The 16,779-nt window shown below is 35.2% G+C and overlaps 1 protein-coding gene across 3 annotated transcripts in view; it reads left to right on the forward strand.

The window, feature by feature from the left end:
* Window positions 1-1,334: 1,334 nt before the first annotated feature.
* Window positions 1,335-16,779, forward strand: part of Hydr2 (abhydrolase domain-containing protein 2) — a 54,602-nt gene continuing 39,157 nt past the window's right edge. For 2 of the 3 annotated variants that reach the window (XR_011333209.1, XM_069831595.1), the window contains exons 1-2: window positions 1,336-1,603; window positions 11,859-12,031. Coding sequence is in view for 2 of the 3 variants with exons in the window: in XM_069831595.1 (XP_069687696.1) it covers window positions 1,449-1,603; window positions 11,859-12,031 (328 nt within the window). In the remaining variant the exon portion in view is untranslated. Of the gene's footprint in view, window positions 1,604-11,858; window positions 12,032-16,779 lie in introns of all 3 variants that reach the window. The other variant, XM_069831608.1, reaches the window with a different exon arrangement.

Consider the following 16,779-nt stretch of genomic DNA (forward strand, 5'->3'; position numbering starts at 1 on the left):
CTGCCGCCACAATAGTAATGAACTTTTATAGTGCCTTTACGCACCTATTTTCACTTTTCTGCACTTTAAACAGACTTCTTTCACCTTAAATAATATTTAAATCTTATCCCCCCCCCAAAAAAAAAGACAAGCAGTAAGAATTCAAAATATTAAAAATATTAATCCTCGAATATGGAATTGGTGAGGGACCGACACCGAAACCACCGGTACCACTATTATATTGCAGTAGTCGGTTAAACGGGCACAGCAGTCTTTGTAGGCAGAAAAGTGTGGTCCTTTTATTTATGGTGATAGCGGCAGCCAGATCAACAGACCTTGTCAACAATGGTTATCTACGCAAAATCCATTGTGAAAAGTTGAAGACTTCTTTCTTTCTTCACACATTTCCGAAATATTTGTAGCTAGACAGTTTAGGAAAGTGCTTCTTAATTTTGGTATTTTGCTTCTGTGCTTGTGCTACAAAATGCCGAAACTGAAAACTTCCACATATGTATTAATAAGATAATGGATTTCAGATTTTCAGTGTTTTACGACAGATGGGAAAGTAGTTTTGTGCCAGGTCTGTAATAAAGAGGTAAATGTAATTTTTATTATAAAAATAACTTTTTTCTTATCCATGTACGAATATGGATCTGATTTTTCATTTCACAAAAATACTTGGCCCGTGTTTATGTAGGTCTACATGTTTATATTTAATCCGCGGACATACAAACGTAGATCAATTCTTTTATCTTCTCAGCGTAGCACATATGGATGAATCCGGAAATGGGTTTAGTGTGTTTGCACAGTCTAGTATATACAGTCACGAAGCTAGTTGGTGAAGGTACTAGGAACAGTAGACTGTGCTGGTACTATTTCACATTGTCTGTGATGAGGCGATGTTAGCGTTCGTAGTGGTTAGCAACTATCTATGGATGCATATTTACTACGTATTGAGCTTCGTGTGTTAGTTGCTTGAAGGAAAGAAGACCTTTAGGGTGTCCGAGACTTAGATGGGAGGACAATATTAACATGGAATTGAGGGAGATGGGATATGATGCTAGGGACTGGATTAATCTTGATATGGACCGATGGTGGGCTACTATGAGGGCGGCAATGAACCTCGGGATTCTCTGAAAGCCATATACATCATTACTGAAATGAATTTGGTCAAATGTGTACAATACCTTGCCATCGCATTCTTCAGACGCTCAAAGCATGTTTGAAACTGTACGTACATACAATCATGACCTCAATTCATAATCCAGGTTAATATAGGTATATTGGAAAGTGTAGAAATAGACATTTCTGAACGAGTTTAGCGCATGTCCATTTCCGATGCCTCGTATCTTGTTTTGATGACGTCAGGGTTGTTGTCAAAGTCGAAGTGAGTCAAATATAAGTAGGCGGTGCCAGTAAAATCTTTGACAGTGTTAGTAACATTGAGTGCCGAGAAGACAGTTGCCGTGATGTCGACGGCACTGTTGGCCGCGGTAGCCGTAATTTTGTGTATATTATTTAGGATATTAAATGTTAATAGTCAACCTCAAAAACCGGCTCTCTACTGCAAGGATCTCACCTTTCTGGACACCATTTTAAAGATTGCACCTCTCCTACAAGAACCGTACGTAATATATAAATTAAGTATAACAATAGTGATAAATAGTTGTCGGCTAGTATACTGTAGACGTGTGCAGAAGCATACAAACACGATTAAGTTTCTGTAAAAATGTGTCATTGTGCTTTTCTTTTTGACATTCACATGTAACCACGTTGTTCGTACAGTGAATTTCACTGTCATTCTCATCCCCAAGTGAAGATGATTTATGACCAAATTTATTTGTTAATAAAATGTTATAACACGTTGATTTGTATTATATTTAGTATTAAAGTAGGCCTACATAGTAAGCAGATACGATAATTCGGTAAAAAACGTTGGCCAGTATGACGGACATCATTGACATCATCTAGGATCAGTGACAGGTTAGGTGTGGCTTGTTGAGGTTTCTGGTATGCCTTACATATTATACGTTTTTCGGTAGGCATACCAAAACCCTGAAGAAACCAAACCTAACCTGGTACTCCTTGCATATACGAATGTGACAGGTTAGGTTTGATTAGTTCAGGCATTACGCCTTGCATATACGATTAGCATCTACACAAAAAGTACCTTAAATTCAACATTTTTCACTTCCGAAATCACCGAAACTATCTCAGGATAACTCCAATCTCAGTGCTAGTTTTACCGAAATTTTTGTTGGATAGTTTTAAATTTTGTGTTTGTTTTTTTTTCCATACCATTGCAAAGGTAAGATGTGATCACTGCTAAAGCCATAGCATATACCGGTACCGTAACTTACTCAACCCATCCCAACTACCTTTGTTTTTTGTATAGGTACCCGACCGATGATTTTCTCAGTCATTTTCACACGAAATCTTCAACTAATCCAGTGGTACCAGTACCACCATTACAGTATATTGCACTACACGGGAAAACACATCTTTCTTCGGTCCAGGGTAAATCTATTTGTGTACCTATCTATCAAAGGGCATATAGGCCAATTTAAGGCATACCAGAAGCCTGAACAAACACAACCCTACCTGTGATTGGTCCTCTACCTTACGAAAACTCGTTTATTTCTTCAGGTAGTGGCTATGTATATTTGTAAAGTTGTACCGTCTCTCAGTTTCATTTCGTCATCAAATAACGGAACACAAATCAGACGTCAGTCCCGTAGTTTTTCTTTCAGTTTCAATTAAAGTGAACCTACTAAAGCCATAATTTCGAAAATGTTTCAATTTAGAGCATATGAAATAAAAAAAATTCAGTTCAAAGTTATTACACTCTTATTGCTTGTTTATGGCCGGTATTATAATGTTTTATTTGGTGAAATAAACTTGCATGAAGACTGCATAATACAGTGCATGTTTTAATGAGAACTGGTCAGAGGCGCAGCAAAGGGGGATAGGACCAATGGGACCAGTCCCCGCTAGAACATGGTTACCAGTACTATTAAATTTTTTTTTTCAATATTATAAACTGTAAAATGTAACTAAATTATTTTTTAATATACCCAAACGTCAGGCTGTGTTGAATGAATTCCATGGCAGTCATTCAAAAAATTGAAGGAGCCTTTCCAAACTCAATGGATACGACACGATTCACTAAACGTTTTCACTGAAAATTATGGTTCAGCTGGGAAGGCCCTTCAAGAAATTAACTCTCCATGGACAGATGATTCTGCTAGCAATGCAAGCATTTTGTACAGTGCAATAAGCAAGTGTGAATTTGTTATTGTTTTTACATAGTTAAAAAACTGTTTTCATACAGTCTACCACTTTCAAGTACTCTGCAATCTGAAAAAATTGACCTCTCCATCTGTTATGCTGAGGATACAAGAAAAGTAATAATGGGTTTGATAGACAGTGTGAAAGAGAAGTTCTCAATAATTATTTTTAGGGTGTTCAAAATTTCTGTGAAAATAGTGAAATATCTATAACGGTATGAAGGGCTGTAGCCCTTCAAACCATACATGTCATCGTCGAGTATGACATTCCTGGAGCTTACCGTAGAGGGATTCCATTGACCTGGGTGTGACAGATGTACAGTTCAAATAACTGAATCAGTTTTTATGAAAACCGAATAAGTCAAAATTTCAAGGTTTGCTAGTAGAAAGAAAAAACTGTTTATTTCAATTGATACTATCTGCATAGAAATGATTACGCTTACACGTACTTTAAAGCATTCCTACTCCAACTGGGTATAAATTGGCTTTTAATTCTTAGTTTTGATTTTAAAAGTAGTTTCGGAAATTGACTTATTCTGTTTTAACAAAAAAATCCGAAATATATATACGTTCGTTTAAAGTATTTATTTTACTGAAGTTTTTAACAATTTCTTTCAAAATTGTACTTATTACATAAATTTCTGGTAATCTACAGAAACTAAACCATTTATATTGTCACATAAACAAAACTAATTGAATTATTACAACGAAAAATGATTATGTACAAGGCGCTTTCCCACTTGTCCCACAGCTAGCAAACCATATGTTGCACGAAGCGACTGCATGTATGTGATAGGGTAATGTCCTGGCATGGCGCATGTGCTAGCGGAACTTCCCGAGTGCTCTTAGTAGCTTCGTTGCATTGGTTGAAGATGGATGCTCCTATTCCAGCTGCCTCCGCGTGTAAAGTGCAATCAGTGATAAAGTTTTTGAATTCACAGGGCATAGCCCCAATTGAAATTTATTGTCAGCTGTGCCAGGTCTATGGGCCTAACTTCATGAGCAAGCAGATGGTGCGTTGCTCCACAAGGTCGTCTGTCATGATGATTGACCTCCCACTGCGCTCCTCGTCATGCACATTTTGGCATCCTACAGCGCAACACACCATCTGCTTGCTCATGATGTTAGGCCCATAGACCTGGCACAGCTGACGATAAATTTCAATTGGCGCTATGCACTGTGCATTCAAAAACTTATCACACTCGGTGGCAGCTGGAATAGGAATGTCCATCTTCAACCAATGAAACGAAGCTACTGAGAGCACTCAGGAAGTTCCGCTAGCGCTTGCGCCATGCCAGGACATTACTCTATCACGTACACACAGTCCCTTCGTGTAACATGTGGTTTGCTAGCTATGGGATGAGTGAGAAAGTTACTTTATGAACGCGCCACGTATTATATTAAATATTATTAAATTCAGTATAGATTTTATGTATGATGAAGTAGCTTAAATGTAACACACTTCTCTGAAAATAACTACATACATTAAAGTTAATATTATAGACAAGTTTACAGAAATCTCATAAAAATCATGTGTAACAAGTGCAACAAAATTGCACTATTCTCTCTCCTCAGTGACAGGCCATAAGATTATTTTAACATAAAAGACTTTGGATTCTGAGGACACATACTTCACTACTTTTTTCACATATTCCACTTTATTTCTAATAGATACTTTGCCTGTTGGTTATGCTGGTTCTAATGCACTAAATATATTTATGTGATCGCTTCCTAATGTTTTTCTCAGGTGAAATGAATGTTCAGTAATACAGCAAATGAAAGGAAGCACAACCCATTTCAGCTCAATAATGAAGAGAAATCGCATATTAATAATTGCGTTGGCAGAATGACAATAGAAATTTACCAACATTGAAAGATGGAATACATTCGCCCAGCCCGTTTTTTGTTAAAAACGAAAAAGTTATTGACTTATTCTCTTTTAACACAAATTACGATATAAAAAGATATCAGATAAAGCATAACGAATACCATGACATTTTCGGTATTAATGCCAATCGATAGACCTTAACTTTAAGTACAAGAAAACTGACTTATTCAGTTTGAACAAAAACTGATTAAATTGTAAAATATATCAGATTCAATATTCCTGTTTCAAATTATATCACTTTAAATGCAGCTGATTGTATTATGATATCTGCAAACTGTTTTTTTAAATAAGTATGTAAAGATTAGAGAGCGGAATTTAGGCAAAAACCTATTTTTTTCCTTGATACATACAGGCTTGAGATTTAATATTTTTATTTTTTTCATGGCAATATAGCTATAAATTAAGGGGGTTTTATAGTGCATAAAAAGGCCTATTTCGACGTTACTGTTTATTTTCAATTAATTTTTCTTTTAATTTTTGCATCTTTTTCGTAACTGTTTACTGTTTTTCTTAACATCCTGTGCCATTTACATTCCAAGATGGATAATAACTCCTTCCTAGCAGTGAGCAGCACAATAGAGAAGTACCTCCGGGCTACCCCTTCTCATTCTTACAATCTTTCAATCCCAAAATTCCAACTTTCAGTCAGCCTGGGTAGCGTAGTCGGTATAACGCTGGCCTTCTGTGCTCGAGGTTGCGGGTTCGATCCCAGCCTAGGTCAATGGCATTTAAGTGTGCTTAAATGCGACAGGCTCATGTCAGTAGATTTACTGCCATGTAAAAGAACTCCTGCGCGACAAATTATTATTATTATTATTATTATTATTATTATTATTATTATTATACAGGGACATCATTTTATCTTTACTTAAATTTTTATTGTACCTGAATTTTTTTATGTACTTCACTTCCACCCCTTCTACTAGTAAACTTCCAACCGTTCTGCACACAGAACCAAGGCCGCGTATGCGGTCATAGTAAGCAGTACTGAGTGATTAGCCTATAGTATGTTCCAGAAATATGTTCGCGTTTTCCAGTGACAAAAAGCTTTCAATGTTGAATCATATTTTCCCGCAGGTACTGTCATCCGTTTGCCTACATCGTACCCCGGTTTCTCCTACTTGATTCTGCTAGCTCCTCTGTAAAAGGTAGTGGCTGGGCTGTCTTCGCTCTTTTCTGAAAACATTAATTTCTGTTAGGAATTGGACGTCTATATAATATTATACAACTGTTTAAAATACTTAAATAAAAGGGCCTCGTTAAGTAATTAACTGTCACGTGATTTCCCCCATTTCTACTACTCTGCTACATAACCACTTGAACGGACAGTAGATAGCATGTCTGAGTAATTTTATCTTTTGGGATCGGGCAGAAGTGAAGATTGAATTTACAGTATGTAAGTACTCTTTTATAGAATAGGTACAGAATTATTCCAACATGAGTTACTAGTACAAAGGACGAAACTGGTAATTTTACTTAAATACAACAGTCTATAGTGCGATAATATGCACAAGAAGTGAAGCCAGTATCGAAATAAAGGGCCAAAATTGTCAAAATGTGTTTAAATATCCATATTATGATTATTTTTCTTTTTAACTTCATTCTCTATATTGTACGCTATTGTGCTGTAGACAGTATAATATACAACTGCATAATGAATATGTCCGAATGGATAGCTCAGTTCGTAAATAAAAACACTTACTGTTAATACAGTACTGTATTTTGATTAAACAAAAACCCAATGACAATTATCAAACTCAAAATCGCGATATTTTCTAGTTTACATAAATAGTTGAACTACTTTTCTTCCCTCCTATACCTAGTAAAGTGATTTGTTTGTATTTTACGCCAGTATCATCGAACTCCAGTCGTGGAAGGGAGTAGCAAATGGTGTTTCTGGTTCTCAACCGTTAATCCAAAGGTATAGCCAGGTTAATATTAGGAATGTTAGTAAAAATAAAATGATGTCCCTGTATCTTCCTCTGTCTGTCAGTAATTTAACACAGACTCGCTGGGTTGTACCCGAATAATCAAGTATTCTCTTACATTCCAAGACAGATAATAAACCCTTTCTCTTTTCTCACCGTTTGTAAGTGAGCGACGCAATAGCCACAATAGATGCTAATCATCTACTGTGAAGCAAACTATGGAAATGTGATTGGTGAATGAAAAACACTAACATAAAGCTAGAATGTGTTCATTTTGTGTATGCATGTATAACCTTGTAAAATGTGAAATGTGTGGAAGTTTCTTTTAATCCTAGAATTTTGCATTAAATAAATGTTGATTCTTATATTAGTGATATTCTTTAACAAAAGAAAAGCCTATTTTTTATTTTATAGAGCCTAAATAAAGGAATTTAAGAGCCTATTTTATGCGCCTAAAATGCCACTTTTTAGGGCCTAAAATTCCGCTCTCTAGTAAAGTATTATTAACTGAAAACTGTGTGTGACGGGTCTGACCAAATTTGGACGCGCGCGCGCGCGCACACACACACACACACACACACACACACACACACATGCACTCATTGCAAAAGCAATTGAAATGTTAGCGATAAAAGAAATATGTCTAATGTAGTTTCTCTATTATTAAGAAAAGCAGTTTACTGACACAAGGAAAGTAAATAACTACAGCTAAATTGAAATTTTTTTTGATAAAAGAAAATTCCAGTAATAAAAACCATTAATGTCAGAACAAAAATAAAAGAAAAATATACGGACTATGATTAATCTCGCTATTTCAAGTCGCATGAAAAGAAACTCTCTTTCATATTTCATGTTGTATGAACGGTACATAAATTCTCTGACTCCAGCCATTCTGAATAAACAGCGCATAATTATTATATTCCAGATGGCTTACCAGTGATTTAAGACTTTTCAGAAATATCTTGTTTATACTGATTGAATTTTCCTACCATATATTCCACATAATGATTGCTATTTCCTAACATAAAACATAAGAACTCGAACAAAGAGATTAATTTCACCTGATTTGAACATTTATATCATTCTCTTACAAAATTGGTAAAAAGTACGATTTCCTTTCATTTGAATTTCAGGAGGATTCAAAATTTTAATAACATCTTTTTGTATATTAATAAACTAAATGTCACCTTTCATGGCTTGATAAAGTTTATTGCCCTTGCATATGATGATACTTTTTGATCACACCACATATGAATAAAGTTACCTGTTTATGGCTCCAGTGAGCTGCTGAATTTCATCCTGTGTTATTAGGGAAAAGTTCTCTGTAAAATAGACTTTCACGGCAACTTCTTTTCTTTAAGCTTTTTTTCACAGGAGTAAAATCATTCATATTGTTTCTGTTTTCGTCATATTGTTTCTGTTTTCTTCAACTGTGTCTTTTAAATGCTGATAACTGATTCTTTAGTTCTTTGATAACTATTTCTAGAGGTGATGTATTTTCTACCAATTTTGGCTTCCATGTCTTCAATCTACTGCTTCCATGGCAAATTTAATCTTTATTAGCATCAGTTAACAAATGTGACATCTTGTTTACACAGACTGCATTTTCCAGTAATGCATTCGTTTTTACTGATGTCGCAGGTAACTTTCTGAGGCAACTCTTTACTACTAGATCGAGGAAAAACTGGAATTTAGATGTGAAATAGGTCATTCCATGAAAATTGTGACATGACACTAAAAATTAAAATTTGTTAATTTGTACATAATTTTGCTATCGTAAAGTTGGCGAAACTTCAAAATATCTCAAATAATATATAAATGTCAATATATATTGCGAATCTCGATTTTATAAGGTCATGAAGTTGATTGAAAATAAGCATGGATAAGTGAACAAAAATTTGTGATTTTCCCGGGCTTATACAACTAAAGTGAATAAATTTAGGACAAATTAATAAACTTTATATAAAAGGACTATTACTGGTGACTATCTTTATTATATAAAAACGTTAATGTTTATTCATTGTTACATTTTAAGAGTCGTTTTTAAAACATATTCATGGTTGTAACATGAGTCATGAAAACATGAATATTTTATATTATTTGTTCTAAATGGCACTTCCTTTTAAAAGTACTTTGTTTATTTCTTTCCATGGCGACGTCTTAACAAGATAAAACTAATTAAACTCTATTTCCCTATTGCAATATTCTATTATAAGTAATCAAAAATTGTAATGCGAGTCACGGTATATGTAGAATTGTAGAGTGTAACGTGAGTCAAATATCAAGATGATGTAAAAATGTTGTCTGCGGGACAGAGAGATGCAATTCGTGATGGTGAGGGCAATAAAACAAACACACAAGTGCGATGCATGATATGCTCTATATCAGAAGCATTCCAACAAATCAAGGAACAAAATCCAGACTTGCCTGTTGGAAAAAGTAAATTTACAGAGCTGCGACCATCACACGTATTACTAAGCAGTAAACTTCCACACAACGTGTGCCTATGCAAATACCACCAAAATTTTTCTCTGGTGTTGGAAGGACTCCATAAAATTAACCGGACATTCCAAAATGCAGTATCAAATTTCCAGAGTATCATATGCAGTGAAGTCACCAGAAATTGCTGGTTCAATAAATGTGAAAAGATTTCTGAATTTTATAGGAGATATATGTAGAGGAACAGGATGTGACATGGTTCATGTGGAAGAGTGATCAATCTGAACGAATTTATAAAGTTCTGGAAGAAGGTTGTACAATAGAGCTTGTTGAATATATTTGCAGTATAATTTCTCAATTTATAGAACACTGTTACATCAAAAGACACCAAGCACAGTGTTACAAAAATGTTCGGGAAGATGTTGTTAAGTCTTCTTTCAGATGCCAAGCCAAGTGAACTTTGCCGAAAATTTTACTTGTGTGGCACAAGATGAAATTCAAAGTGCCCAATTGCAGCAGTCACAGGTCAGCTTATTTACTTCTGTAGTATGACACTCTGGAAAGCTGCACTCATTTGTACTGGCTTCTGACAATCTGTCACACACTAAGGAGAGAGTAATAGCGTACATTGATATTCTACCTGCAACTACCAGTCAGATATTCATATGGTCAGATGGTCCAGCGTCGTAGTTTGACAGGTACATAGCTGTTGCTCTCTCTACCTTGTGTCGCAGATATAATTCTACCATCATATGGAACTTTTTTCCACATCTCATGACAAAGGCCCATGTTGGTGCTGTGAAGAGGAAAGTCTGGAATGCAGTAAAGCAGAGGAAACGGCAAGTCACCTGTGCTGATGATTTTGCACAGGCCTATAACAGCAGTGAAGACTCTAATGTCAAAGTGCAATCTGTTTCATCCAATGAAGTAGTACATCGAAATAATGAACTAAATACAAAAGGAATTATAAAAAATGTCAAAACTATGGAAGGTATTTCTCAAGTGCATTGTATTCGAGCAAACCAAGAGACATTCACTACCTCGATTCTCACTGATGAACAAAGTCTAAATGAATTTTGACATGCTTCCATAAAAGTTGGTGACTGCTACTATGCACAGTATGATGGACAGTTATATCCAGGTGAAATAAAGGCACTGAAAAATGGAGAGTTTAAAGTTAGCACAATGGAACGAGCTGGTTGCAATTGGAAGTGGCCTTCCTCACCAGATGAGATCTAGTACTCCATTTCACAACTTGTACAGAAAATAAATATGCCTACACTTGTTAAAGCACGCAGACATTACAAGTTTGAATAGTTAGATGTGTTTGTTTCAAGCTGATGACACAAACGTAACATGAGCCACGTTTTTCTGTAACTTGAGTCACGTAAATTTATTGCAATAAAACAATTACTGTCTTGTGTTTCTTTGATCTGTTTGTGTAATATTTTACATTGGTGTTCACATTGCAATATATAACAATTACAGGTTCTAGGCGCTTATAGAAGAACAGAGTTTATGCAAAATGTAAATACTTCTAGTTTGCGTGTCCTTTTTGATGTAACATGAGTCACGACATTTTAAAAAATTCCTATAAATGTGAATCTCAATTTTTTGTATGTTCTATTATACCATATGACTGACTCCTTATAGGAGAACATTCTGCTAAAAAAGTGTGGTTCTTTAAACATTAATGTATGATTTACAGTGATTTGGTTTATAATAAAATAGCTCCAAGTGTAACATGAGTCACATGGAATGACCCAATTATGCTTTCAGTCAAAAAATTTAAATTTGCATCGTATTTGCATTGCATACACACATTATGTGAGGTGTGTGACAGTGGTAGTACATAATTTGGTCTTGGTTCGTAAAATGTTGACTTTGCAAGAGGAGTAACCTAGCTTATTGGAATGGAGTTCTTAAATTCCTTATAGGCTTCGATCACAGTCAAAACCATATACTGCTTCTGAATCTGTTCTCTTTTTCCAGTTACAGGATTCCTAACAGATTTCACATCTTGTGATGAATATATTGAAATACAGCAGAGCCAGGTTCTATTTTTACAAAGAAAATGAAGATTTATAGAAACTAGTGTTCGAATATTTTTTTTAACTTGAGCTGTGGCTTTTCATCATGCTAATTACTTTCTCAAGATATTTCACTAGGCCTACTTTACAATATCTTTGTAATAAAGTTCTTATACCTCTCCCTCCCTATCTGTTTTAAGCATTTGAGCTACGTGATTTTTTCCTTTAAATAGTGTTTTTTATAAGATTTATTCATTGTAGAAGTAATTTTGTGATCTTAAGAGAACCATTTTTTACTTTATTCTAGATACACTCCAACTCGACTTTGGGGATTTAGTGGCCATGTCCAGACTATAATACACAGTATCATTGGACGAGTGCGTTGTCCATGGCCAATTGGAGAAAGATGTTACCTGTCATTACGTGATGGGACTACTTTGACATACGATCTTTATCAGCCTCTCGACCAGTCACATGAAGGTAAGAAAAAAATCAGCTAGAGGGTGATATGCACATTTCCAAAGTATAATGCAGTTAGTGAAACTTGGTAAACAATGAATTGTAGGTCTATACATCACTGATTCCTAATGCAAGTCATTTGCAAAATATTACACGGATCAGAAACAAAATTTGGCCCACTTGAATTTTCCAAGTCTAGTTAGGCTATAACATACTGCGCATGCTCAGTGCTTCAGAGTGGTGGTACACACACTTGGACAGCTATTGGCAATAATTTTACTTCATTATTGTCACAAGCCATAAGGCATTTTAGAAGATGAGAAGAAAAGTAGTCTATTCTTAATAGTAGATGAAAATTTGTAAATAATAATAATAATAATAATAATAATAAATAATAATAATCCGAGGCACAACAGCCCATGAAGGGTCATGACTGACCAGCCGGCTGCTGTCCTCGCGTCCACATGCTGAAGCAGAGGTGGACGATCATCCAACCAGGATGGAGGTATCGTGTGGTTAGCATGATGATCTCCTCAGCCGTTGTAGCTAGCTTTCGTAACTGGATTTTACTACCTATCATAGCTCCCCAAGTGGATCACAGTGCTGGGTGGGCACCAGTCCCATATACTGGCCGAAATTTCATGAGAAAATTTCGTTCCCCATGAGGATTCGAACCAGCGCGCATTCTGTACCGCGAAAAAATTTGTAAACCTTGCATTAAAATATAATGATGGTGAACAAAATGTAACCTGCGTAATAGAGTATGTCTGGGCGAGAAGATCGACATACCACATGGAGGAGAGGGTTTCTGTCTCATCATAATAGCTCAGACTGTTACGTTGTCTGTCTGTCATGCAGAAGAATATGGGTTCGGGTCACATTGGTGGCAGGGTTTTTTTTACATGAATTTTTAAGACACCTGGAAGATACAATTTGTCTTCTAAATAAAAAAATCATAATAAGGAAAAAAAATAATTAAACAAAAATGGTGAACCTAATACCTCGTCCACCACTCATCTACTTCTGCAATTATTGCTCTGACCCTACGAGACATGGAATCGAAGTTAAGGAGAGAAGACGCGAGTTGTTCGAAAATGAACCTCCTCAGAACAGAAAGTGCTGTGGGGTCAAGTTCTCTACGCTTGGGAAGACTTCGCCCAGAATCGGGACTATTTCTGCCAGCTGTTCGATTCCATGCCTCATAGGGTCAGAGTAGTTGCAGAAGTATACGGTTAGTGGACGAGGTATTATATTCACAATTTTTGTTTATTTTATTTTTTCGTTATTATGATTATTTTTTTATTTGGAAGACAAATTGAATCTTCCATTTTTTTTATGTTCTGTGCAGGGTCAAGCCAAATAAAATCCCACAAGAGATGGGAAATAATTATTCCACATATGAAAACAAAAAAAAATGAAATTTCGGTCGCAATGTCTTAACAGAAATTAGTGTAAAAAAAATTCTGCCACCAATGTGACCTGAACTCATACTCTCCAATGTTATACTGACAGGAAACATTGTGAATTGCGCTCTGTAAGGATGTTGAAGAGGTGGCTCAAATTTTGTTTCTGTGTCTGTACATTGAACATTAATTATATTTTTTGTTATTTATAAATTTAAGAAACGAAATATTCCTTTTTACAAGATAATGTACTAATATACCACTAATAGAAAATAATGAAACAGGGTGTTCATATCATGTTTACATCCTGACTTCACAGAAGCCTTGATATTGTAGTGATGTGCTCATACTTGACAAGTTGCTAGCAGTTTTTCCAGGCATAAAATTCATGCAATAGCTTTAGACTCTCGTAATGACTACATTCTTTTTAGAAGCATATAGTGCTTTTTGTAAAAAAAAAAAAAAAATATTGCCAACAACACTGCCAACTCCTGAATCGTCCATGATATTGACAAATATTTCCTTCTCATTCGTCTATCAGTGGAAATTGTTCACATAAACCCTTTCACTTTTCCTTATAAATAGAAATTGCAAGAATTTACATTTTAAGATTAAGAGGGCCACAATCCTTAACAACTAATTACACAATCATGAAACTTCTTCGTAACATTGTTGAGGTTAATGATGAGAGGTCATGATTGTTTGGCAAGCCACCTGCACAAAATAAGAATTTTCCATACATCCGCCTTTGCATTGTGTGATGCAGATGAAGAGACGAACATGGAACACGTCAAAAGATGCACAGCATTGCTACAAGAAGATATCGTACAAAAATACCGAAGTGCAGGACGACAAATGACTTCATTGTCAAGTGGCTAGCCATTGGACCAACAACAACATTATTATTCATTAAGAAATATAAAGTATTGACTGTTGCATCATCGTACATAGAATAGTCTGAAGTTTTGTTCTCTATCAAGTCACTGAAAAATGGATTCATTAACATTCATTTAAGAAACTATTGTCTCCTCATGAAACATCAGCCTGTTTATTCTATACTCACAGATCACATACCAAATTCTAAGATATTCATATCGTCATATAAGGAAACCTTTTGGTGGCTTTTATGTAATATACATATTTATTTGTTACCAAGCATGATGGAGTAAGGCTTATCATTTCTGCCTTATATGTGGGAGGTCTGGGATTCATTCACAGGGACTGGCTATCCTCACTTGAATTTTTCGTGGCTTGCCAAGTCCCTCCAGGCAAATGCTGAGAGAGAACCAATTTAAAGGGCCATGACTCGACTCCTTCCCTATCTCAATTAAGACTCATTCCACATCAAATCATCACAAAAAAGTGCAATTCTCAATGTTTGTATTTTTATTTTAACAAACCTTATTCCACATTTAGAGGATGTAGTTGTGTATAGAAAGTAACCATTCTTAGATTTTTTTAAAGACTGGTTTTCAAGGTATTGTTCTTTGAAAATCGGATAATATGTCAAAATTTGATGCCTTGACCAGTTTTAAAAATGTTATATTTTCAAGACCATTAAGGATACAATTCTGGGACAAGTGTCTTGGAAAACTTAAGACACTAGCTTTCAAGTGATACATGACATGACATGAAAAATTTATTTAAGCTTTCTAGGTCATGCAACAGAATTTTGAAAAATGGATAGAAAAAATACGATGCTACATTTTCTTTAAAAATATATATTTGATGTTTTGTTTAATCTATCAGCTGTGTTTCAAGTTTGAATTTGGGATGATAATGTGAACAAGAGATATGTTGTTGTTGTTTTCTAATGCCAGGCGTTTGACAATAAAGTCATTTGACCTCTTGCACTCCAATATTTTTCAAAGATATTATCATGACCAGCCACTGAACACAGATTTTTAGGTGTTCCGAATCCATTTCTTGGTTTGAGTTGCACAATGGGCAGTTAGGGGACTGATATAATTCCAGTTCTATACAGGAACAAGAGATATACCCATGTATTAATTATCAGAGAATGGAACTTTGGCAGAATGCCTTTTTAAATGTGTTAAATCTATTTTCATTTTGAAAGTAAATCTGTACGAATTATGCCTTTGTGATTGAAACGTCACAGTTTTATGTTGCCCTTTTCTGCCTTTTTTAATATAGATGCCTAATTTACAAAATAAATGCTTTTTTTTACCTTTATTTGATTATTTATCTATTATTTATTAATTTATTATTAGAAATTGCCTACAGGTATATTTTAATTTAGCTCTATAACCGCTACAATAAAAGTGATTCCACCGAATGTATATTATTGTCTTTCAGTCAATTCATTATTCTCTTTGCAACAATGAGTGCTGCCCTGCAAAAATGTATAACAGTAAGCATTTTAATTATCGCTTGTGTTTATTTGAAAAGGCAACAATGACTGCTGGTCTGACATTATTTTTCTTTCAGTTTTCATTGCGACATTGTTGTAGCTAGCTAAATATTTCATATCGCAACATATCAGTACAACCAAACACAAAAATGCACTTTCCAAGGCTACTGGGAAGAAGATTTCTTTGCTTCCAACAGTAATTGCAACATCGGGTCGAAAATCTCAATTTGGATTCGACTTATGTAAAGCTTTTCTTGCTGCCGAAATCCCTTTGTGGAAAATGCAAGGTTGTGGGTCTAGTGCAAGGTTTTTGTAATTGCCTTTTATTGCGTATTTTAGCTATTTATAATGGCTTTTTGCTTGCCTATTTTAGCTATTTATGATGCCTTTTTGCCTGCCTATTTTAATGGTTCATAATGCCTAAACTTCCGTTCTCTGTTAATTATCCTATGGAATTTTAAAACACATTTTCAGGCTAGTTGACACACCTACAGTTTCTAAGTTACACGTCATATTCCAATGAAGTAAAGACAATCGACAGATGAAGGTTCAATGTATCCAACGTAACCTTGATTTGGAGTGGCTGATATCATGTGATATGGGGAAGGGGAAAATTGAGGCACGAATTGGTAGACTGCGTGGTAGTCAAGGCAGTGTAACTCGAAAATGTGAAGTAATAGAAAGTTCGAAGTAGGTCAGATAATTCGAGGGAAGAAATTAATATCAAAAGAAAATATTTATTTGCTGTTGTGTAATTCGGATTTTTTGTATGGAACTTTCTTTGGCATCCTCTCTGTGATATAATTATATTAAAAAAATTACCATGTATAAAAATGTATTGTGTCACTTATGTGTGTATGTATATTTGTTGGCTTGTCAGTTACAATATTGAAGAGAAACTACTCCCTTACCCATGCTAGCAGCAGAGACTAAACATGAAATGATTATGCCTACTGTCCGACCGAGTGGTTATGTCACAGGGTCATCGAAATGGA

This window comes from Periplaneta americana, chromosome 1 (assembly GCF_040183065.1).
Source record: "Periplaneta americana isolate PAMFEO1 chromosome 1, P.americana_PAMFEO1_priV1, whole genome shotgun sequence".
In the NCBI taxonomy this organism is placed as follows: domain Eukaryota; kingdom Metazoa; phylum Arthropoda; class Insecta; order Blattodea; family Blattidae; genus Periplaneta; species Periplaneta americana.